General features: G+C 44.6%; 1 protein-coding gene across 4 annotated transcripts in view; it reads left to right on the top strand.

Moving 5' to 3' along the window:
- Positions 1-19607: 19607 nt before the first annotated feature.
- Positions 19608-24336, top strand: part of LOC138296446 (protein phosphatase 1 regulatory subunit 3B-like) — a 29311-nt gene continuing 24582 nt past the window's right edge. The window contains exons 1-3 of one of the 4 annotated variants that reach the window (XM_069235573.1): positions 19610-19795; positions 21276-21409; positions 21611-21694. In XM_069235573.1, coding sequence (XP_069091674.1) covers positions 21681-21694 — 14 coding nt within the window. In that variant the 5' untranslated portion in view covers positions 19610-19795; positions 21276-21409; positions 21611-21680. Of the gene's footprint in view, positions 19796-21275; positions 21410-21610; positions 21695-24336 lie in introns of those variants that run through there. The other 3 variants (XM_069235582.1, XM_069235590.1, XM_069235596.1) reach the window with 3 other exon arrangements.

Below are 24336 nucleotides of genomic sequence, written 5' to 3'. Positions count from 1 at the left end.
GATCAGACCCATGGAACTCTAAGCTTGAAGTAGAATAAATCCTGGTGAAATGGGTCACTTAATCAGACTCATTAATGGCAACCTCTAATCTAGAGGTCCTATCGTCCTTTAAGAATGGGTCACTAATAACGCACCAGAAGGTTGAACAATCTTTATTCAAACTAGCTTCAACCAAGTTATCTTATGAGCTTTGAAGCATTTGCAATCAAACAAACCTTGACTATTATGGCTGGACTGAGGCAAGTATTTGGTTAGTCGTTCTTTAAACCCATAGAATACACTATGGAAAGCTTCCTTGATATCAATTTTGTTGGAGGAATTGACTAAACAGATATCAAAAATCTCCCTGTGATCAATAACCAGTTTTTGGGCAGTCATCCTGCTGGCTGAAGATCAAGACAACAGCAGCAACAATGACAGGCAGCCACTGGCAGCAACCGGCGGCAACTAATCACAATAATAAAATGATTTCGCCATTCGCACACTAGTAGTAAAACCGTCCACTTCCGCTTCAGCAAAGTACAGGCTATCCAAATATCAGACTATAGTAAGACTAAAGTGAGTCAATAAAGAGTCAATAATACATGTGGGTGTGCAGAAATCCACTGTGGGTTGCAAGCCACACCGACCTACCACCGGCTGCCTCCTCACCTTACAGGGAACCTGTGGCCTGGGGCCTGCCACATAACTGTCCCAAAGCGCAGCCGCAATAAGTCTGTCCGGTACCAAACACTCCAAAACTCCAGGCAACCATACAACAGAAACGCCAGGAAAAAGGCCTGCCAAATGAAAAAAACAACCCCAGTCACATTACAGCTACAGACACATCGGGAGGGCTAGCAGGAGAGATAAGGCAGAGCACCGATTGACAGGATGACGGTGGAGAGGTGAGTAACCAAAGGCTTCCCACCACACTCCTTCCAAACGCGCTTACTGTCCTGCCTGCAAAACCCGGAAACCCGAACCGCTTCTATGAATGCTGATAGAGCGTTCCGTACCAATAATTTACCTGTATTTGGACGCTCTTTAGGCCGATGAATCTTTTGGCTAAGTGGGACTCTCTCCACTCTTAATCAGTCAATTTGATCTAATCAATAATCAATAACGAACATAAGCAATGCCCTGATCAACATAACACTTAACAATTAATCCAGAAAACATTTCGGCAAACCCTGACCTTTCAGTCAGGAATAACCACACCAGTTTATTCAAAGTTAGTGAATTTATTTCCCTATATTAACAAAGCTAGCACAATATAGATGTGTCTCAACACCAAATGATAAACGTAAATGAACATTAAAAGCTGTCCATAACGGCGAAACAGGTGCAATCTATGCAGCATTTGAATAACAAGGCATTCGATGATAGCAATGCAAATCACTAAAACTATAATCTGTAATGAGCTAATTGCATACATTTAGTCAGCATAACAAGGTCTCAAATTGCATCGTGCAACAAAAGGAATCCTCATCTAACCTCAAATTAGCATCGGCATGTGGGACTTCATGCAAAAACAATTTAGCAACATAAATTTGGAAAACTCCTAACTAGGGATCTTATCAAAAAATCAGCAGTTGGTTACCTAAAAGAAACACAATGCAATTGTACAATTTCCTTTCATATTTACCAATTACAATCAGCATTCAAGGAAGTCTTCGTCTCACAGGTACCGTTTCTCGATCAGCATGGGACGGGGCAAAGGGGCAAGGTGGACGGGGCAATTGCCTCACGGCGGCAAGATAAACTACTACTTCATGCAAAGGGACAAATCAAAGTTAAAGTCTCTAGGGTAAGAATCATTTAAGTCTCTTTATCTCGATTAGAGAAAGCATCAAAGTCTCTTTCAAAATGGCGTCGCAGCAAGGTGGGCCATATTAGCTGCAATGTCCTGCAAAATGGCGGGTATCGGGCTGGTAATGGCTGTAATGGCTATAATGGCTGGGTAATGGCTGGGTAATGGCTGGGTAATGGCTACTTTCTTCTCGTGCACCTAGTTTAAATAGACAACAGTTCAAATCCAGTAGGGTCTTCCATTGGAGGGTTCATAGGTTGGCTTCAAATTGTCCAATCAAAAACAACAGTTCTCAAGCTTTTACTTAAGCATACATTATCCTTGGAGACGGGTACGCAAGTTGCAACATTTTATACCAATTAACTCATTTTCAGAGCTTCCATTGTCCGCACCTGCAGATTGACCTTGAAGCAAAGAGAAAAAATGCCAGGCTGGCACGAAACCTTAAGATAAGCATGTGAACGATCTCAGTGGAAAAGTACAGCTTCAAGCAAAAATACACGTTTAACAGCACATTGGAAAAATACGAGCATCTAAATCGTGAGACCAGGCAACTAGGCCGAAGCCTCCACTAAAGTTAGGCTAAGCTAAAACATTTCAAACAAGCAAATCATAGCACACGTTTACGATTATGTCGGATTAGTGCAATTCCAATACATCACGTTATATAAAGCACGCTTATAAATGTCGGCAAACTACTCTGAGGGCACATTTTGTCCCCGTACAATCTTTATTAGTTCGGTTAAAGTCACACATGATTATTGCAGCACTACGTTTAAGCGTCAAATAAATGTAAAACCTTCATTTCAGCTTCATCAATCCCTCCTCTGATGACTACTTGTCATCACACCAAATCATGCCCACAAATTTTATTCCATTAAAATTCTGTCAGTTCTCTTTTCCTTTTAATTCCCCTAGTTTTCGCTTTGTATTCTTCTGCCATTCTTTTCATCATTTTCTCTTCCTTCCTTCTTTTAATTCTTTCCATAATCATTATTATTCCCTTTTTCATTCCCCAAATTCCAAATATGCAAATCAGTACTATTAGTATGCCCTGTATTATTTTTAGTAATATTCCATTCCAAATTCCCCCAATCCAATTTCCCACTGAAGCAAGTCCTTTTCCAACCTTCTCCCACACTCCTGGTTCTTTCAATTCCTTCAAGTCCGCACTCTCTTTTGTTAGGTTAGCAAGCATTGTTTTAATCTTCACACTATTATCTGGAATATACGTGCAACAGTGTCGTGCACCAAGCATTTTGCAAACGCCGCCATCCTTTGCTAAAAGAATGTCTAAGGCAAGCCTATTTTGAAGAGTCATAGCTCTTTCCGCTGCAAGTTCAGCATCTATCAGGATTATAGCACCTGAAAACTTTGTCAACATGTTATCCACTATAGTAGACAACTTTCTTATTTTGATGGAATTCAGCACAACTCCCAACGAAGGAATCATGGCTCCAAATATATCTCCTACCACAGCAGCTGCGGTCTCCCTTTTCTGGATACGATGGGATCCAGATGTCTTTGGAATCATCGATAGGTCATCCAGTTGATAAACCTTTGGGAACACTATACCCAAATAACATCTTCCCCACCATCCCTTTGGAAGACGATAATAGGCATTATACCCACAAATGTAATATACACCTGGAATGACAGGGTCAAGTCCGTTCATCATGAATGTCCATTTGGCCTTAAAGATAAACGTATGTTTACACTCACTCGCTCCTACAAAAATGTTATCATAATAAGATTCACCTCGATATATACAAAATTTCCCTACATGCCAAGCATCTAAAGCAATTCTCCCTTGTGTCTTTATTGCGGCAAAATCATAATTATCTACTGAAGTCCTCTTATGTAGCTCTTTTTCTAATTTCGCATTCATTTGTGCCCTTCTATCATCTGTGCGATCTAAAAAGCTTATTTCTACTGCAGAGAGCGAGCAGGTAAGGTTTTCCCTATGAGCGTGAGCCGTTTCAAAAGGTTGCATTGGCTCGAAAAATTCCCTCATTATTTTAGCATCCCAATCTTTAGCAATCTGGCTTAGCTGCGCTATTATAGGAACATATGCAAAGGTAACATCATAATTCGAGTAAAAATACTGTATGTTAGTTTGACCATAAAATCTAGACATTACTATACTACATGTAATCCCGTATGTAAGAGGCATGTGGTGATAAGTCACCCCTTCCTTTACTGATGTTGGTATCTGTGTACACACATAGCAATCTTTCGCATCCATAGTCTCAACATATTCTGTTAGCAAGCGATAGAAAACATTATACGAAAGTTCTTTCTTATCATGCAAGTGTCTCTCATCTAATTCTAGTCTTTTCAATGCGGTTAGTTCAGTGACAGTAACAGGAGCAAAAGTAGAAGCATCAATTTTCTCATTCTCACCCTTACCATGCATTCCAAGCACAATTGCCATTATTATTAGTACACATGCAATTACCAAGCCTACACACACATATTTACAATATTTCTTTCTACTGTTTTGCGTCATGATCTGTATAGAATCAGAGAGCTAGAAGCACCTATAAAGAAACTATTTAGCAATTCAGTTACAAAGCTGAACGAGCGCAATGTTCACACAGTTTTCTTCAAGAGGCCAGTCACTTATCGGTTAGCAGCTTGTCTCAATTGGGCAATAACTCAGTCTTTTATCAGTTAAGCAAGTGTCTCATCCGGTTTAGCAATGTCTCAGCTGGTTGTATCACGTTAGATTGTAGCAAGCAATGTCATTTATCACCCTTTCAATCAACAGAGTCCATAAAACTTTTATTTTCTATTGGTATCTCTTCTTCTTCGTTCTCGAGGCTTAGAGATACAAATTCGTCAGTCCAATCGTCATTGACTACATATGCCCATTCTGGACCGGAATATCTCCTATTCGGTATCCTTTTCCTTTTCAATTTTGCTTCTCTTTTCGATTCTGCCTCACTGGTGCTTTCCTCTTTGGCCAAGTCTTTTCCTTCACTTGAGGATGGTACCACGACAGTCACTTCCTTTCTTTTCTCTTTCACTTTCGGCCTTTCTCCGTCGTTCAAACTTTCTTTAGTCCTTTGTTTTATTGGTGATATACTTAGTCTCCTCTTTGCACCGTGTCCATTTGATGGACCTGCGATCTTTTCTGTGGAAGCTTGAACTGTTTCGTTCTGTTCTGCCTTGTCCCCTCCTTCTGGGGAATCAATCACGTTCTCTTTTTCTTTTTCTGTATCGTCTGCTTCTGGGAAAGCCCTCCTCTGATCAGGCTCTCCTGCTTTTTCACCTCTTTCGAGCCCTTCGTCACCGTTACTTTCGTCAGGTTCTTTATCACTTTCAGCTGCTTCAGGCTCTTTATCACCTTCAGCTGCTTCAGGCTCTTTGCTACCCTCAGCTGCTTCAGGTTCTTTGTCACCTTCAGCTGCTTCGTCGCTGTCTGAACTTTCTCCTTGGTCTTCCCCAAGTGAGTTGGTCTCTTCGTCCTCAGAGAATATCTCTCTCTCTTCCGTTCCTGCCTGTTCGCTTTCAGTTTGGTTTTGCTCTGTCCCAGCGCTCAGCACTGTTTTATCAGGCACTGGCAGTTTCAGCGCTTCAACTTCCTCGTCTGTGGGACACAACACTTTCTTTGTGTGACTGGCGTGAATCCAGTTGGGAACTCCCGCACACTTCACAGCGGTAGTGGTCGTCAGGATCACTTGGAAAGGGCCTTTCCAACGGGGTTCCAGACACGACTTTCTCACGTGCTTCTTTACCACGACCCAGTCACCTGCTTTCAGTGTGTGTCCTGGACCTTGGATCGGTGGCAAGGTGGTTGCTTCCACCTGGTGAGAGAAAGAGCGAACCACGTCAGCCAGACCTTTGCAGTAGTCTAACACCATATCATCTGTAATATTCAAAAGTGCGTTTGCGGGAACTGCAGGAAGTCTCATAGCCCTGCCCATGAGAATTTCGTGCGGAGACAATCCAGTCTTTCTATCAGGGGTGTTTCTCATTGACATTAGCACCAAGGGCAATGCGTCAGGCCATTTCAAATTTGTCGATGCACATATTTTCGCCATTCTTGATTTCAGTGTACCATTCATCTGCTCCACCAGTCCTGATGCTTCAGGGCGATAGCTACAATGCAGTTTTTGCTCAATGTTCAGCGCTGCGCAAAGTAACTTTATCACCTCGTTATTGAAGTGACTTCCCCTATCTGATTCTAAAGAGATCGGGAATCCGAAACGTGGTATCAACTCTCTCAACAATAGTTTTGCAACTGTAAGGCTGTCATTTCTACGTGTGGGGTATGCCTCAATCCAGTGACTAAAAATGCACACAATCACCAACACATACTTTAGACCTCCATGCACAGGCATCTCAATGAAGTCCATCTGCATCCTACTAAATGGGCCACTGGCCCTGCCAATGTGGCTCGCGTTCACAACTGTTCCCTTTCCTGGGTTCATCTGCTGGCAAGTGACACATCGATGGCAAACTGCTTCTGCAGCTTGACGAAATCTGGGGTTAAACCAATCAGTTTTGAACAATCTTATCATGGCATCTCTCCCTAGGTGAGCTTGCCCATGATAGAACCGCGCAAGCTGTGATAAGAGACTATTTGGCAAAACAAATTTTCCCTCATTTGAAACCCATAACTCATCTGGTCTCTTTATACATTGTGATTTAATCCAGGAATCTCTTTCATCCTCCCTGACGTTATTCTGTAATGCTTTTAGTTCATCTATTGTATCTACGACCTTCAAGGCAAATGCTTCAGCTGGTTCGAGTTCTGGTTCACTTATTGAATTCCATTCATCCCTGAGTAATATACAGTTCAAGGCACAAAATCTTGCGACTTGATCTGCATATGCATTTCCCAGAGAAACATAGTCCTGTCCTTTTGTATGAGCACTACACTTTACCACTGCAACTTCGGCTGGCATTTGAATGGCGTGTAACAATTCCCTTATTCTCTCCCCGTTTTTCACTGGGGACCCTGAAGAAGTCAGGAAACCTCTCTGTGACCATAGTTGTCCAAAGTCGTGCACAATTCCAAACCCGTACTGACTATCAGTGTAAATGGTGACTTTCATCAATGCAGACAGTTGACATGCTCTTGTGAGGGCTACAAGTTCTGCTACTTGTGCAGAATAGACTCCTTGAAGCCAGGACGCTTCCAAGACACCTGTTACAGTACATACAGCATATCCTGCTTTCAAAATTCCCATCCCATCTCTTAGACATGAACCATCAACGAAAACAATTTGGTCATTTTCATCAAGCTTAGTATCCTTAATGTCAGGTCGAGGTTTTGTGCAAAATTCAGTCACCTGAAGGCAGTCATGCTCGACGTCTTCAGCGTTCTCAATTTCAGCATTTTCACCGGGAAGCAAGGTTGCTGGATTCAACGTAGTGCACCTTTTCAGCTGCACGTTCGGTGAGCCCAGAATTATCGTTTCATACCTTGTGAGTCTTGCTCCAGTCATGTGTTGCGTTCGGGAGCGGGTCAAAAGTATCTCAACTGAGTGAGGGACCATGACTGTTACTGGGTGTCCCATCACTATTCCTTCACTCTGAGTGAGGCTGATACCAACTGCTGCTACGGCGCGCAAACACCCTGGAAGTGCTGCTACGACCGGATCCAAAGTAGCTGAAAAATACGCTACTGGTCTGTTTATGCCACCATGGGCTCGAGTCAAGACAGACAAAGAACATGCATCACGTTCATGACAAAACAATGTGAAAGGCTTTGTGTAATCAGGCATACCTAAAGCTGGAGCCCTGCACATGCATTCTTTCAATTCAATAAAAGCATCCATCTCATCTCCTTTCAGCTCAATTTGATCCAAGGCATCCTTCTGGGTCAGCTTCAGTAAAGGCTTTGCTAGAGTTGAGAAGTTGGGAATCCACTGACGACAGTAGCTTACCATTCCCAAAAACTTCCTCACCTCCCTCCTTGTCTTTGGTGGACTCATTTGAAGTACACTTGTTATTCTTTCCTTCATTATTCTCTGTGACCCTTTCTCTATCTGGTGACCCAAGTATTTCACTTTCTTCTGACAGAACTGCAATTTGGAAGGAGACACCTTGTGTCCATTCCTTCCCAAATGGTTCAACAGAGCAATGGTATCGGCTGTGCAGCCACTTTCTGTCTTTGATGCAATCAGTAAGTCATCGATATACTGTACTAGGGTTGACTCGAATGGCAATTCTAGCGCTTCCAAGTCTTTCTTTAGGATCTGATTGAATATTGACGGTGACTCAGAAAACCGTTGAGGAATTCGACACCAACTGTACACTCTGTCTAAGAACTTGAAACAAAAGAGAAATTGGCTGTCCTCATGAAGAGGCACAGAAAAGAATGCTTGTGACAAGTCGGTGACTGAGAACCATTCGGCATCGCAAGGGACTTGAAACATTATCACAGCTGGATTTGGTACGACAGGGCAACATTTGACTATGATGTCATTTATTTTCCTCAAGTCCTGCACTAGTCGGACCTTTCCACTCGGCTTTATTAGTCCCATGATTGGTGAATTACATGGACTGCTTAACACTTCTTTCAGTACTCCCTGTTTTACAAATTCGTCAATGAGTTGGGCAACTTTCATGAGGGTGTCTTGTGCCATGTGGTATTGTGGGGTCTGGGGAAAGGTTGCATTGGGCTTTACAGTCACTTTCACTGGTTCCACTCCTTTCATCAATCCCACCTCTTTCCCTGTCATATCCCACACTTCCTTTCCAACTGTTTCCCGTAATTCAGCTGGAATATCTTCTTCAGTTATCATCGGGAAAAGACAAATCAGAGGATACTCTTCATCGACAGTTTCCATCTCATCCCCCTCTACACTGTCCTCTTCTTCCCCATCACTGCTCGTCTGAATTTTAATTCCCTCGTTCGAACACATAATCGAACAACCCAATTTGCACAATAGGTCTCTCCCTAACAGTGCTATCGGGCTTGAGTCACATACCACAAATTTGTGTAACCCTTGATAGTTACCAATGCTGACTGGTACCGGATCTGTAATTGGGTTTGTCAGGTGCCTGTTTGCTGCTCCCACCACTTGAACTGTCCTTCCTGAGAGCGGCAAATTTGGTACTTCAATGCTCTTAACAGTTGAACGTGTGGCTCCTGTGTCAACCGAGAATGAAACACGATGACCCATGACTCTTCCCTCTACATATGGACCCTTTTGATCAACTTCCAAGGATGCTGCAAGCACACAATCTCCCTCCTCTACTGAACTTTCACTCTCCCATACATTGTTTATTCCATCCTCACTGTGTAATAGGAACTGTTGTACGGTGCCATTTGTATTCATTACCTGACCCGAAACCTGTGGAGGAACCATCACTTGCTGCTGACTCATTGGTGCCAAAGGTATTTGCCAATGCTGATTAGGTACCATGGGAAACTGCTGTTGCATTGGCTGCATTTGCGTCATCTGCATACGGGGCATCTGCATCTGCTGCGGCTGCATGGGCTGTAATCCCTGCAGCTGATTTATGGTCTGAAAATTTGGGTTTGGACCTCTCATTTTCGGTCCCCTCATTGTCTGAAATGCATTGACATCATTGTTTTGCTGACCAACACCTGCACCTGCACCTTCCTGCACCACCATTGGGCACTCGCGTTTCCAATGTCCGACAATTCCGCACGCGTGACACGGCATCACCTTTTTCAATGCCTGCACACCATTCGGAGTCACAACAGTGCTCAAATCCGGACCATTATTCACAAAACCTCCTCTGCCTCTGCCTCTCGCCTGTGGCTGAAACGCCATATTTCCCTGCAACTGCGGCTGCGGTTGCGGTACCTGTTGTTGGAACCCTTGCAACCCTTGCAAACCTTGCAGACCTGTCTGAGCTGCTTTAAGTTGCATCATCATCACTTTCTCTTTCAACTTTTTCTGTTTCACTTCAATTTCGTCGCTACAGTATTTTGCATAATTCAACACCTCATCAATAGGTTTCGACTGCCAACAAATCAAATGCGACTTTATCATCTGACTTATCTCTGGTCTCAGCCCTTCCACAAATCTAAACACAAAATGAAGCATGTCCTTCGCCTCTATTGTTTCCGTGCCACTGTAGTTCTTGAACGCCTTCAACATCCTCTCATAGTAACTATGAATCGACTCTTTAGCCTCTTGGGCAGTTCGATCGATCTTCTGCCAATCCACATTTTTCGCGGCAACCTTCGTCTTCAAATGCTCAATCACCTTATAGTACAAGCTCATCACCATAGGTGATGGTGCACCCGTATCCCTGTCTCTCTCCGGTTCACTTGTCGGCCAACCTACAGCTCTTTTGCAATCCTCCCACAAGTCTGCCGGAACCACAATCTCAAAGAGAGTGTTCAGGTCTTCCCAGAGACATTTTGCAAGCTTCACAAACCTATCAGTCTGTTGATACCATTCAATCGGTTTCTCTCTCAGTTTGGGAAAATCATCCGTAAAAGACTGAATGTCGCTTCTATGCCATGGTACATGTATTAATTTTCCCCCTGCTGTCTCCCTCATTGGTAACATGGTTACTGCATCGCTACTCTGTGGTCTTTTCTCGTTTAGCTCTGGGACACTGTCTTTCCTCTTTTCCTTTCTCTTTACCCATCTGCTTTCCCATTTGTCTAAGCACCTCCACACTTGTGCACTCTGCAACAATTCTCTAAGGTGCGCCTTCATGCCTGCTGACCTCATGTGTTCAAAATCTGTGGTCCCGAAATCCAACCTGTTGCTCCTGCTCAAATGTTTTGTCTTGTCTATGTCAACCCCGTTTTTGTCAGCTATTTCTTGCAAGCTTCTGTGTACCTTGTTCACTTCTCTCGTAATCCTGGGACATAGATACCTCAGCTCTTCTTCCGAGTAGGACTCTAACCTATTCACACCCATAGTCCCTTCCACCAATTCTTGTGCTTCCATGTTCAACCTGACCCTATTCAGATAATCTTCTCCCTTCTCACTGGCTGAGCTTTGCGTGGAATTCAGACTGTTGAACCACTGTGTCAGCTGTTGCGCATTTAACCCCATCAGTGTAGCATTCACATCGACTGCCATCGATGGTTGCGGCAACTTTTCAGTGTTCGATGATAGCGGTATCATCAGTGGGGGACTCGACCTCACCAGTGTTGACTGAGCACACATGGGACTAAACTCCATCAAGGACCCAGATCCATTTGGCTGAGCCGCTATCGGAGTTATCCCTGGAGTATTTTCTATGCACCTCCTTTCTGTCCCATTCTGCAGCATTGATCCCTGACCGCTCATACCTAAGTTAGGCTGACTGTACAAAGGTACCGGTGGACCTACAGTAATGGGTAGTGATATCGCATCTGGGTTCTGTCCATTTCCCATGTTCTGAGACATGTTCATTCCCACACTATGGGTCATCATTGCCGGCATGCCCATCTGACTCCCCGTCATCTGAGCATGTGCGTTTCCCCCCTGCATCTGCTTTTGAGACATCAAAAACTGGGTTTATTCAGCTTGTGCCAGTGTTGGGTTGTGACCATTCTGTCCTCCCATTGAGGCTGGATCTAGAATCATTCCCGTACTATTGTCACTGCTGTAGTACCTTGGGATCTGCGGCTGATAATTTTCTGCTGGTTTCAACATGGGCACATCTGGATATATTCTCCTAACCTGCGGTATCTGCGGGGTGAACAGTAAACTCGGGTCCTTAGACCCCGATGATGCTCCTGAACTCTGAGTTTCACTGTTCTGTACCGGTGCCGGAGGGGCAGAACTGGTACTTGGACCTTGTCCACTCTCTGCATAAGGTGGTGGACGGTCGTTCAGCAATTGCATGATTAACTCCTCATCCTCTAACTCCTCTTCTCAGCTTTTCCTCGTCCTCTCTATCCTTGGAACACCTCCTGTTTGTCTTACAGGTAACTTTCTTACCTGTCTCCTCTTCTTCCTTAGTAATTGCGGGAAACAATTTTATCCCCTGCAATACATCTGACCTCCACACCTTCTGTGCATTATCCCACCTAGCGTCCGCTAGTGTCTTTTCTACCTTCCTTATCCTAGTCTCGAACTTATTTTGCTGCTGCTGTCTAGCCATTAGTTCCCAAATCGCTAGAGCCTCAAACTGTGCTGGCCTTGGAGGTACCTTCATGTCGTACATCGCGAATCTCAAATTCTCTAGGATCCTTATATTGAATGTCCCATGGATCGGGAACGCTACGCTCCCATGTTTCTCTGTCAGCTTGTGCCATTGCTTTAGCCAAAGGCACGGAGCTACCCCCTTTTCCTCCATTACAATGTAAGCTGGTGTGCCTTCGGGCGGCGTTTCCTCTCCTACGCTCGCTTTAATGTAAGACTCCCCCTTCATCGCACTCCTTAATGCTTTAAAAAATTTCATTTTCTCGTCTTTTATTTCACAAAAATTATGTAATCAATAGGTGACTTTAATTCCCGGAATACTCTTCGCTTGCCTTTCCCCTTCCAATCGAGCCCCACGGACTGCGTCCAATCCGTGCGCGACCCTTCTCTACAACCAACCTATCCCAGCGCGGCTCCTAGTGACATCACACTCACACACTCTGCGGCTGACAAAGCCTCGCGGCATGTCCTCCTTCACTCAGCTCCTCTCGTAACAACTTCTTGCATGTATCGCGAGCTACCAAAAAAATAATAATAAAACAGATCTGTCGGTTTACTACAGGAAGGGTAACACAATCGCTTCAGGACCTTAGGGATTTTTCACTAGCCTCAGCAGTTATTCCATCTTTCTCGGTCCCCACTTTCGCAAGCAAATCTGACCAGCAGACTGCTCTCAACTTGTCAGTGATCTATTCTAGTGCACTTAGAATTTTGTCAAAGCCCGAAGTCGAAGTTTTCTTTCACTCCCTTAACACACGTACCGACTCGTTGACCACGCCCGATCAACCTACTAAACCGACCAGACCACAACATAAAACAAGTGTCTCATACACTTTTCAACATACTCCGGAGTCTCTTGACCTCGCAGGGCCCGTCTGAACAACAACAACCACGTGGACCTTTTTATGCACGAAGCGCCACATGCACATGAAGTTCGACGACTTCCCTACTCTCACACTCGGAGTCGCACCTCCGCTATTTCTATGAAGTTCGACGACTTCCCTACTTCTACACTCGGAGTCGCACCTCCGCTATTCTCTAAAATCCTCGCAACCTTTTCACTCAAACTGCGGCAATAAGCTGTGCAAGCGCAAAATCCTAACTTCACTCATACCATCACTAGTACCGCCAACGCTGATCTCACACCTCCATTCTCTTCATTCGCAAGCTCCAAGATCCCGGGAAAGTCGCGGTGGACTTAGCCCATCATCATTCTGTCAATCTGTTTTACCCAAGAAAATCTACTTCAACTTCTCGAGTGGGGTCTCAAAGGGCGTAACCGTTAATTCAACACCATGTACTTTAAGAGTACGGGGTCCCAAAAGGCGAAACCGTCCTCTGCTACCATCTACTGATAGAGCGTTCCGTACCAATAATTTACCTGTATTTGGACGCTCTTTAGGCCGATTAATCTTTTGGCTAAGTGGGACCCTCTCCACTCTTAATCAGTCAATTTGATCTAATCAATAATCAATAACAAACATAAGCAATGCCCTGATCAACATAACACTTAACAATTAATCCAGAATACATTTCGGCAAACCCTGACCTTTCAGTCAGGAATAACCACACCAGTTTATTCAAAGTTAGTGAATTTATTTCCCTATATTAACAAAGCTAGCACAATATAGATGTGTCTCAACACCAAATGATAAACGTAAATGAACATTAATAGCTGTCCATAACGGCGAAACAGGTGCAATCTATGCAGCATTTGAATAACAAGGCATTCGATGATAGCAATGCAAATCACTAAAACTATAATCTGTAATGAGCTAATTGCATACATTTAGTCAGCATAACAAGGTCTCAAATTGCATCGTGCAACAAAAGGAATCCTCATCTAACCTCAAATTAGCATCGGCATGTGGGACTTCATGCAAAAACAATTTAGCAACATAAATTTGGAAAACTCCTAACTAGGGATCTTATCAAAAAATCAGCAGTTGGTTACCTAAAAGAAACACAATGCAATTGTACAATTTCCTTTCATATTTACCAATTACAATCAGCATTCAAGGAAGTCTTCGTCTCACAGGTACCGTTTCTCGATCAGCATGGGACGGGGCAAAGGGGCAAGGTGGACGGGGCAATTGCCTCACGGCGGCAAGATAAACTACTACTTCATGCAAAGGGACAAATCAAAGTTAAAGTCTCCAGGGTAAGAATCATTTAAGTCTCTTTCTCTCGATTAGAGAAAGCATCAAAGTCTCTTTCAAAATGGCGTCGCAGCAAGGTGGGCCATATTAGCTGCAATGTCCTGCAAAATGGCGGGTATCGGGCTGGTAATGGTTGTAATGGCTATAATGGCTGGGTAATGGCTGGGTAATGGCTGGGTAATGGCTACTTTCTTCTCGTGCACCTAGTTTAAATAGACAACAGTTCAAATCCAGTAGGGTCTTCCATTGGAGGGTTCATAGGTTGGCTTCAAATTGTCCAATCAAAAACAACAGTTCTCAAGCTTTTACTTAAGCATACATTATCCTTGGAGACGGGTACGCAAGTTGCAACCTTTTATACCAATTAACTCATTTTCAGAGCTTCCATTGTCCGCACCTGCAGATTGACCTTGAAGCAAAGAGAAAAAAATGCCAGGCTGGCACGAAACCTTAAGATAAGCATGTGAACGATCTCAGTGGAAAAGTACAGCTTCAAGCAAAAATACACGTTTAACAGCACATTGGAAAAATACGAGCATCTAAATCGTGAGACCAGGCAACTAGGCCGAAGCCTCCACTAAAGTTAGGCTAAGCTAAAACATTTCAAACAAGCAAATCATAGCACACGTTTACGATTATGTCGGATTAGTGCAATTCCAATACATCACGTTATATAAAGCACGTTTATAAATGTCGGCAAACTACTCTGAGGGCACATTTTGTCCCCGTACAATCTTTATTAGTTCGGTTAAAGTCACACATGATTATTGCAGCACTACGTTTAAGCGTCAAATAAATGTAAAACCTTCATTTCAGCTTCATCAATGCCTAAAGGCTACAAGGTGTTTAAATGCTTTGCACGATGATGGACCAGGCGCTCCTCAGAAGACTAGATCTCTGGTGATTAATCTCTGAGGTACAAATAGGCACAGGTAGGCAGGCAGCAATGCTGTGTTTAATAAATGCAGCACGAGCTCTGGCAGTTCGGAGTAAATTCGAAAACAACCTTAGGATAATCCAAAGCAGGCAGGATAAATCAAGGCGGCTGCAAGCAGGTCTCACTGGGGGTCACACAAACCGCACCCATTCCTAGCTGGGCAGTTTCCATGAAACCCCCCAGGGCGCGCTCTCAGCAGCAGCCCACTATGGCTGGAAAGCTTGCTGAACTCTCCTTGCGAGCAGAAACTCCTCTGCAGGCAGAATCAGCGCGTGCCTCGGGCTCTGAAATTGCCTCGCCACACCTTGTTGCACCCCACACCTCACCATGCCTCGCAAACTGAAAGCGGCAAGGGTGTTGAGGCAGATATGCTAATTAGAAATTATTAATGAACGTTTATGTGTTTGATTAACAAAATGTTCATAGAGAAATTAATCGTAGAGGAAATAATGTGCACGTTTCAAAATGTGCCCACAGAGAATGGTGGCCACTTATACGAATTTGTACTAAAAATAAAAATGCGTGAAATAATTAAAATGTGTAATAATAATGTAGTAATGTGCCATACTGAGATATATAACCTTTGTTTTGCATTATACTGTAGAGTTAACTTAGCCGAAGTTGTGGCCTAGTTTTGACAGGCCTCATGCAGAAGCTGAAATATTAGAGCAGATACATTAAAAGAAGGGGTGATGCGGAGTATATGGCGCTCTACATCCCACCAAATCTAATTCTATGTAACGTTCCTGCTAAAGGAGAGCTACCCCCACTGAAGCTCTACACAATAACTAAGTTACCTAAATCAATCAGTCTTAGCAGCATCCGTTAAAAGTCTCATACTCTCATACCCAACTAAGTGTTGAAATTAGAGCATGCTGGAGGAAAGCGACTATGATAAACTAACCAATCAATGAACTGAGAACGGCGAAATACTAGAACTGATAGATTTGTTGAATTTAATGTATTGGGTAGCGTCACATATGGTGATTAATTGACCAATTAAGAATCATGGAGATGGACTGAAAAACTCTGATAAAAAATCATGACAAGGGGCTCAAACTTCAGATGCGAGGGGTAAAATGCTGACGTCAAGAGACGCAGTTAGAGATTCTGTATTGGGCTTATGCGCTTGAAAGCCTGATGTGTTTCTGATCAATTGATGACCTGAAGACGAAGACTGACTTTCTTGCTGATCCATTCAGTGGATAGGTAGCTATGACAATGTGACTGATTAGCTTTGTGCCTCTTCTTCTAGGTACCAACTGTGCTGTTTTTTTATAGTTTTTCTCTTAGCTAGATGTTTTCCAAATTCATGTTTCTAAATTGTTTTCGCATGAAGTCCCACATGCTAAATGCTAATCTGGGTTAGGTAGGATTCTTTGGGTGACGTTGACAGTGACAAATGATTGATGAACTGATTGCCAAACTATGTTATTGATGTTGACATATTCTTCTTTGTTAGCTTATGCTGAAGCAGTAGAGCATATGTTTTCTCAAGTTTTATTAAATTGTGTTAATGGTGGTCGCTAATAAACTAATTCTGAGCTGACTGAATAAAGTCTGAGTTAACCTTATGCACTAGAATTGTAACTAATAGGGAAATAACAATTGTTTAACATATATTGAGCTGTGGTTATTGATGAGTTATATTGAATATTGATAACATTCATTGGTCACTACATGGTTAGGATACGCTATGCAATCTAAAAGGTTTGTTGGCTTATATGCGTCCCCTTGTAAGTTTACTTACTAAGGACCAGGCATGCTAGCAAGGGAGAGGCAGAAAGCAGAAGACCTCAGTTCCCACTGCCCCGCCCACTGCTGCCTTTTCTCTCTATCTCCCTTACCGTTTCACAGCCCTTAACCACCGTGGACCATAAGGTAAAGACGGGTAATGTCGAAGGGTGAGCAGGCAGGAAGGGTGGTGGGTAGGCGGGCGGACGAGCGGGCGCCAGCAGGTGGGTATACTTCAGGTGTACCTCAAGTAGACAGCAATCCCATCAAAAGTTTGACAGGCAGGCAGACTGATGTACTGGTGTGTGGTGAGATGCACTGACTCCTGATTTTTAGCTCTTGCCCCTGCGCATGATGAAACGTGGTGAGAAGTGAGGCACAATGCCCAGCGCCCGACTCTCGGTCTTGGCTTTCACCCCTGCTCACGATGAGACGAGAGGCACCCGACTCCTGATGCTCATGATGAGATGGTGAGACTCAATGAGACGCGAGGCACCCCGCTCCCGACTCCCAGCTTGCTCGCTAACCTCCGTTTCTGCCCTGTATGTGCTCCATATCACTGTTAGTGAGCAACTCAATTCAAGTTACAAATTGCAATTATTTTACCACAAGGCAAACATAAAACAAAATCTACATAGTCAGTATAAATAAATGTAGTTTCTTAAACAAATATTTTCAAAGTGTTCTGTCTGATTACAACAGGTAATTGAGCAGGGTAGGTATTTAAACAGACTTGCAAAACAGCCTCCTTCAATCTTGCTCTCCATATCAAATAAATAAAAAAAATCAGTAAATTTCAACTGAAATTGCTCCATAATATTAGACTCGTCATACCTAAATGTTATTTTAAATCCACTGTTAAACTATCTTAATGCCATCCTCCACTCTTCAGCCAGGCTGATCAGTCACACAACAAAATTTGACAGAATTACTCCTATTTTAAACTCTTAAAAATAGTTAACACTTAAACCAAGCTTTGCTTATAAAATCAGCTTGTATCACATACAAAGCGTTAACCTTAAACCCCCCTCAATCTTCCACAAAAACCACAACCTAAGAAGCAAATCTAAACTACTTCTTAAAAGACCTTGCTTCAAAAAAATGTCCTCCATCAAGTGTGTTTCACAGGGAACGCATGTAGGTACCGGACTGCTCTTTGAGGCCATACAAGACTTGCTCCCTTACTGCCAATCTTCAAAACCAGATTATGAATTGCCCATTAAATGCCACCTAACATTTCCCACATTGTTCAAATGTCCTACAGTTTAGTCAGATACACTCAAATGTATAAAACCTACTGGTTGCACAACTACTGGACACATTGGGCCTCATTATAACCCTGACAGTCTAATGTGGTGGTCCGAGCGCTATATTACAACCGCGCAGAAGCACTGCGGTCTGCCAGATTACGACTTCGTGCCAGTCTGGAAGTCCTAATCTGCCGGGACAGCGCTGGAAGCAGCGCTGTCCTGAGGATTACAATCCCCTTCTCTGCCATCAGTTTCATGGTGGTAGCACTCACATGAAAACGCTGGCAGAGACATAGTGCAGGGGGGGCCAGGGTGTCCCTGCACTGCCCATGCACTTGGCATAGGCAGTGCAGTCCCCCCCACCACCCCCAGGTCTGTCCAAATATTCACTGTCTGCCTTGCAGACAGTGAACATTGCGATGGGTGCTGGTGCACCCTACGCACTACAGCATTGCCGCCGGCTCTATTACGAGCCAGAGACGATGCTGTGGGCTGTTTCCCTCTGGGCCAGCAGGCGGAAACTGGGTTTCCATCCGCTGACGCAGCGGGAAACTCGTAGTGGGCCCGGCGGGGAGGCTGCCACACTGGCAGCAACCTACCTGTAGAGACTTCGGGGGACAGGTTTTTCCGTCCGCCAAAGTTACAATAAGCCCCACTGTGTAAATTATCACCACACAGAGGCTAAAGTGAGCTCCTTGATTTGACGAGTACTAAACACACCCTCATCCCATACTCTGTGCAGCATCTGCTGCTTATAACAAATGTGTATATCTGACGTACCTTACTATGTACTGCTGTTCTATATAAATGTTTAATCACTGCAAACTACAAATGCATGTATCTATTAAATGGTGTAAGCTTATACCGATGCCAATCAAAAATTTATTTTAGCTCTCACCTGCCTCACTGATTTATTTATTGTTACTGGTTATACAAGTAAAACATAGGAGCGGTGGCAATAACATGGAGGAAGGCTAACACCATTGAAGAAAGAATACTAGTAATTTCGTAGTTTAGAGCAACAGTGTCTCGGTATTATCATCGTGTTCTAGTATTATTATATTATAAAATATCTTCTGGCCAGTGCATTCGAGTTGGGTTGATGGAATCGGCGCTTACATTTCGCCCACTACCTGTTTTACTTTTCACTCACTCTCTGTTTCACTAGTGCTGTGTGGTGTTCGGGTAATAAAACAGAATGCTGCCGGGGTGCTTTTCATTACCCTGCACACGTTCTTAACTGCCGCAGTCTAGTCATAAATATTGAGAGAGACGGGAACCCGGGGGAAAGGATGAGCCCTTCTGTGCATGTTCTTTTTGTGGGATAGCGCCTGTGCTTATGGTATCGCGGTGAAGTTGCCGATCTATTGCACATTAGGCTTGTGTATTTGTACAAACAAGCCAATATCTCTCCCCTAGCCTAGCTACACGGGCTGCCTCTTGCTCAATTCTAGTGCAGCAGCCAGGTATTCCTGTCCCTCTTGTGCGACCCTGCTGACCCTTGCAAACCAGCTCTCACGTGGCCAAGGACAGCTCTCTGCCACGCTCAGGCTGAGCTGCCATTGGCTCTGATGACTAGCCTCGCGGCGTCCCATTGGCCCCTGGGGAGGCTTCACGTGCACAACCGCCAGGTCTGGTGGGTCGATTGCAGTCCTTACAATGAAAGTGCTCTTAAGGTTACAACAGGCGCTGTTACTCCGGGGAGGAGAGGTCTGCGCGCTCGCTGTACTGGCATTTGGAAGCCCCCCTAAAGCCATGCAGTGGAGCACGGCTCGGGGTAACTCAGTGCAGCGCTGCACTCATGATTAACAAAGCACCCATGAGCCTCCCATAAACGGTGCCAGGTAAGAATCTAATCGCTTGCGGGGTCTCACGCTCACTTTTTGATGACCGCATGGAATTTATTAGAGGGACGTTTAGGACTCGTTGCATCATAAGGTTATTACATGAGGCAGAGGTCACACGTGCGTTTGGTACTTTGAGAAAATGTCGTGCAGGCAGTGAAGGGAACAATATTGGTAAGTTGTACGTTTCACCACAGTTGCTTTAAAATATATCGTATTTTGATAGGGGTAGTTCAGGGCATGTAGTATGCTACATGGCTGTTAAGAGTTGCTTTGCATGAATTTCGTCCGTTACCTTTCCAATTTGCGACTGGGAGTAACGTTTAGTCTGCACGGCATGCTTAGATGTACAGCTGCTCCGACACTTCACGGTCGGCAGGGGGGGATGTACCAGATCCATCTCTGGCTTTTGCAATATGATCATTAGTCCTCGTCATTCCAGGTCGTTGCTTGGAATGTAATACGTGAATGTTTGCGTTGCTCGTTACCAATCTTAAGGACTGGTTTGTGAAACATTTCGCTCTCTCAACACTGGTTTACCGGTCTTCTGCAATTTTAATTTTTTTGGGCCCGAAAGTAGGTACTTGCTAGAGTTCAGACTCTCGTGAATTGCGCTCGATCTGTTAAAGGGTGCAGACAGGCTCAGTTACTAATGCTACCCACCGAAGAACCCACATGGGGTGCTGTTCAGGTACAAGTTGGATGATACTTTGCCTTATACTTATAGGGACGCTGTACGGATTAACCTCTCTGACCTAACGCGGTCGGGGTATTTCTTGTTTGAACCTGTTCTCCCTTTCTACTTTATGAATGGGTTCAGTTGTCTGGCTTTTTAAACTGATTTCCTTAATTAAACTGAGTGCCTGCCTATCTGTGTGATGCATAGGGCGGACCCGGCTGGTACTTGTAACAATAATGTGTTTATGTAAGGGTTATTTTGGAATAGAAAAAACAGAACGCCTTACATGATTTATCTATAGGGGGTCAAATTAAGGCTGTCGTCGATTGTGATACACTCTAAACAAGCGTCCTTGTTTGCCGTGCACCCGCAAACACCTTTTACTGTAAGAACACTATGGAACACGTAACAATGCATCCTGGGGAATGGATATTTCATAGCCTGAATCGGTAACGGCAAAACAATCAACCTCCACATGTGCCGGATCAGTTATTGTGTTGGCGATGCTGGTTGGAATGAAAAGCTAAAAGTTCTTCGTGCGTCGCGAGCTCCCCCTGGCTGTTCTCGACCGCAGACGCTGCCATCGAGGCGTGATCGTATTAAAACGCAACTGGCTGCTTTTAATTTAACTCGGTTTTACTCTGTATTTAAGTCCGGAAGAAGTATTGGGTTAGTAGGTCTTTGACAGACAACGGAGATCTCAGGAAACTGCTTCCCTTACAGTGAAAACGTTGGTCATACTAGTGTAAGGCTATTCTTTCCATGACGTTTCTTATTTTGTCTCACTCCTGCTCTTCCAAGATGGCCGCTATGTGTACGTGTCGTAAAAACTAAAGAGGGACGAAAGTGGTCCGAACTCCGAGTCTGTGGACGGCCATCTTGCAGATGGGGAGCTAGCTCGGGCTAGAGCCGGTAGCCTCCTTCGAGGGTTGGCGGTGAGTTGTGTTTGCAAGTTTAAGAATAGACTTAAGTAGCACGGATTTAGTTTGAGTGCATGGGGGCATTATCGAGAGGTTTGAGGTGCGGTAGTTAGTGTTCCGTCAGTTTCCGGGGATGGGTTCCTGTCCTCAGGAGGGGGGGGGGGGGGATCTGTCTTTTCTGTCCGTTTACTTATCGATGCTGTTTTCTGCCCGCAGGCCCCGGCTGCCGCCTCTCTCCCCGGCTCCGCCGTGACTGCCGGCCACCCTCCAATGGTGCGACAACGTAATGAACTCCACCAGGTGAGACGCCTCCGACCTCAACAATGTTACTGCCGCTGAAGGGCGATGCTTGCTTCTCTGTACTCCAGACGCGAGCATTCCCGCGCTGGGTCCTACTTTGTGTGTAGCATCTGATGTGCGGGCCACCAAGACTGAATTCAACGGGGTGGCGACCCTATAGAATGAGAAAGAAATTGGCAAAGTGATATGGGTTCTTTTGCCAAACTTAGGTTCCATGGTCAATAGATGCTAAGAACACTTTCTTGTGTATTTTCTGTGCCCGCTTAGAATCATTGGCAATCGCCAGAAAGATGGTTTTTTTTCCCCCTTTCACCTGAATTGGGTAATACTTTATTTTTCTTTAGAATAGAAAACATCACAACTTAAATATCCCAACTCCCTTACTGGGCGGCCAATCTGGAGCGTATGGGTTGCATTTTACTTCTTACGCTGTGCTAAAAGAAAATACATCTTCGTGCAGCTTCCTCCAAACTGCATGTTGGGGTTGCTGGGCAAAAAGCACTCGTAATTGCTTTCGTAAATTTACAAATAATAATTTGGCTGCAAGGTGTACACATTATATGTTTGCATATTGTGTCTAGGATGAGTGATGGGGGGGGTAAAAGGTAGGTAGGTTCATCGAGTTACTAAGATTCCAATCAGTGGCTGGAATCTATTGTGAAAATGAACCATGGCGTTTGTCCACGTTTTGCGATGATTCAGAATCTTCGTGGTCTTCTGTACTGAATGGTACTGCAAATGAGTGTTTATTTCTTTTAATTCTGGATTAGATAATTAGCTCCTTCATATTGGAACTGCGGACACGTTGGTATAAGTGAAGGATATTTTCATGTTAGACCAACAGACGCCCTAGAAGAACTTTATTTGATCCACAACAGGATGGCTTTCGTTTTCGCCATGGTTTCTTGTTGAACAAATCTGTCCTCTCTCCCGATATAATAACCCCTTCATGCGGCACACTACCGCAGAGGCCGTGTAGTGAGTTTTCCTTATTCTAGAGATGATGGTTCTTAACACGAGTTTGCTTCAGTACTTAAGCCCTTACTACAACAATTTTCAGATGTATGTGGCTTCGATTGGTTCGAGTAACCTACCCTTTTCTGCTGCCTTGACATTGGGGATCATCATTGATTCTGCCTCTGGTATTTTGCACCCAAATATACAGTGCTTGATATAGGAGGGTGGTGGGCATCTTATTATTGTGAATGGGTATACACTTTATAAAATAATGTTTTTGTTCCCAGCAGATAAGAGCCATTGATATTATTATTCCCAATCCGATAGCAGTGTTGTTGGTCTTTTTAACTGGCAGTGGTTTTAATGTTCTCGGAACTTGCTTAGTTGTATCCACTGCTTTTAAACACACTTGCCAACGTGTTCCTTACTTGGTGTATACACTCCATGACTGGGAATTGCACACGTGTTTTGAAACTTTGCCTTTTTCTTGGATTACAGCCTAGGCAGTGCCACTGAAATTGTGCAGTTCTGCAGCGTTGCCACTTATGCATAAATACAGACTTTACACATTTTCCATGTAGTACATCATTTGCTGCATGATTTAAAAGGTTTTAACTTAACAATTCTCGCTGAAACGGATCAAAAGCTGCCAAAATCCCCCAATCCGGCTTCCGCAAGAACCAAAGCACAAAGACCAGTCTCATCGCCGACATCGGGATCATGCTCAACAAGGATGAAACTGGGCCCTCGTCCTTCTTGACCTCTCGGCAGCCTTCAACACCATCTGTCACACACCCTCTGCGCACGCCTCCATGCCGCCGAGATCTGCTACACTGCCCTGAACTGGATCACATCCTTCCTCTCCAGTAGAACTCAGGGTCCGCCTCCCTCCATTCCTGTCGAAAGCCACCTCTCTAGCCCATCCCTTTTTAACGTCTACATGGCGCCACTCGCTACCATTGTGCAATCTCACAGCCTCAACATCGTCTCCTGCGTGGGTGACACCCAACTGATCCTCTCACTCACCAAGGACCCCGCCACTGCTAAGATCAATCTCCACAACGAACTGCGTGCCATTGCCAACTGGATGGAGATAAGCTGCCTCAAACTGAACTCGGATAAGACTGAGATCCTCATCCTCGGCTGCAACCGTTCAGCATGGGATGACTCCTGGTGGCCAGCCACCCTAAGAACCGCACCTACGCACGCAACCTTGGCTTCATACTAGACTCATCGCTCACCATGGCCCAGCAGATCAACGCAGTCTCATCCTCCAAGTTTCAACACTCTCCGTGTGCCTCGCAAGACCTTCAGGTGGATCCCCATTGAAACCAGAAGAACGGTCACCCACGACCGTCTGCAGCAGACTGGACTGCACCGCACTCTATGCGGGAATACCGGCCAGGCTCCAGAGGAAACTTCAGCGTATTGAGCACGCCTCATCCTCAACATCCTCCTCCACAAACACATCTCAGCCCACCTCAGAGACCTACACTGGCTCCCTGGCAACAAGAGGATCACCTTCAAACTCCTTGTCCACTCTCACAAGGCTCTCCACGATGCAGGCCCTGCCTACCTCAACGAGCGTCCCAGCTTCCATGTACTCACCCGCCAGCTCCGCCGACCTCACCTTCACCACCGCCCCCCCCCCGCGGTGTCCATCTTACCACAACCGGTGTCAGATC

This window comes from Pleurodeles waltl, chromosome 1_2 (assembly GCF_031143425.1).
Source record: "Pleurodeles waltl isolate 20211129_DDA chromosome 1_2, aPleWal1.hap1.20221129, whole genome shotgun sequence".
NCBI lineage: Eukaryota > Metazoa > Chordata > Amphibia > Caudata > Salamandridae > Pleurodeles > Pleurodeles waltl.
The sequence above is the reverse complement of the archived record's forward strand: the minus strand, read 5'-3'. Positions and strand labels throughout refer to the sequence as shown.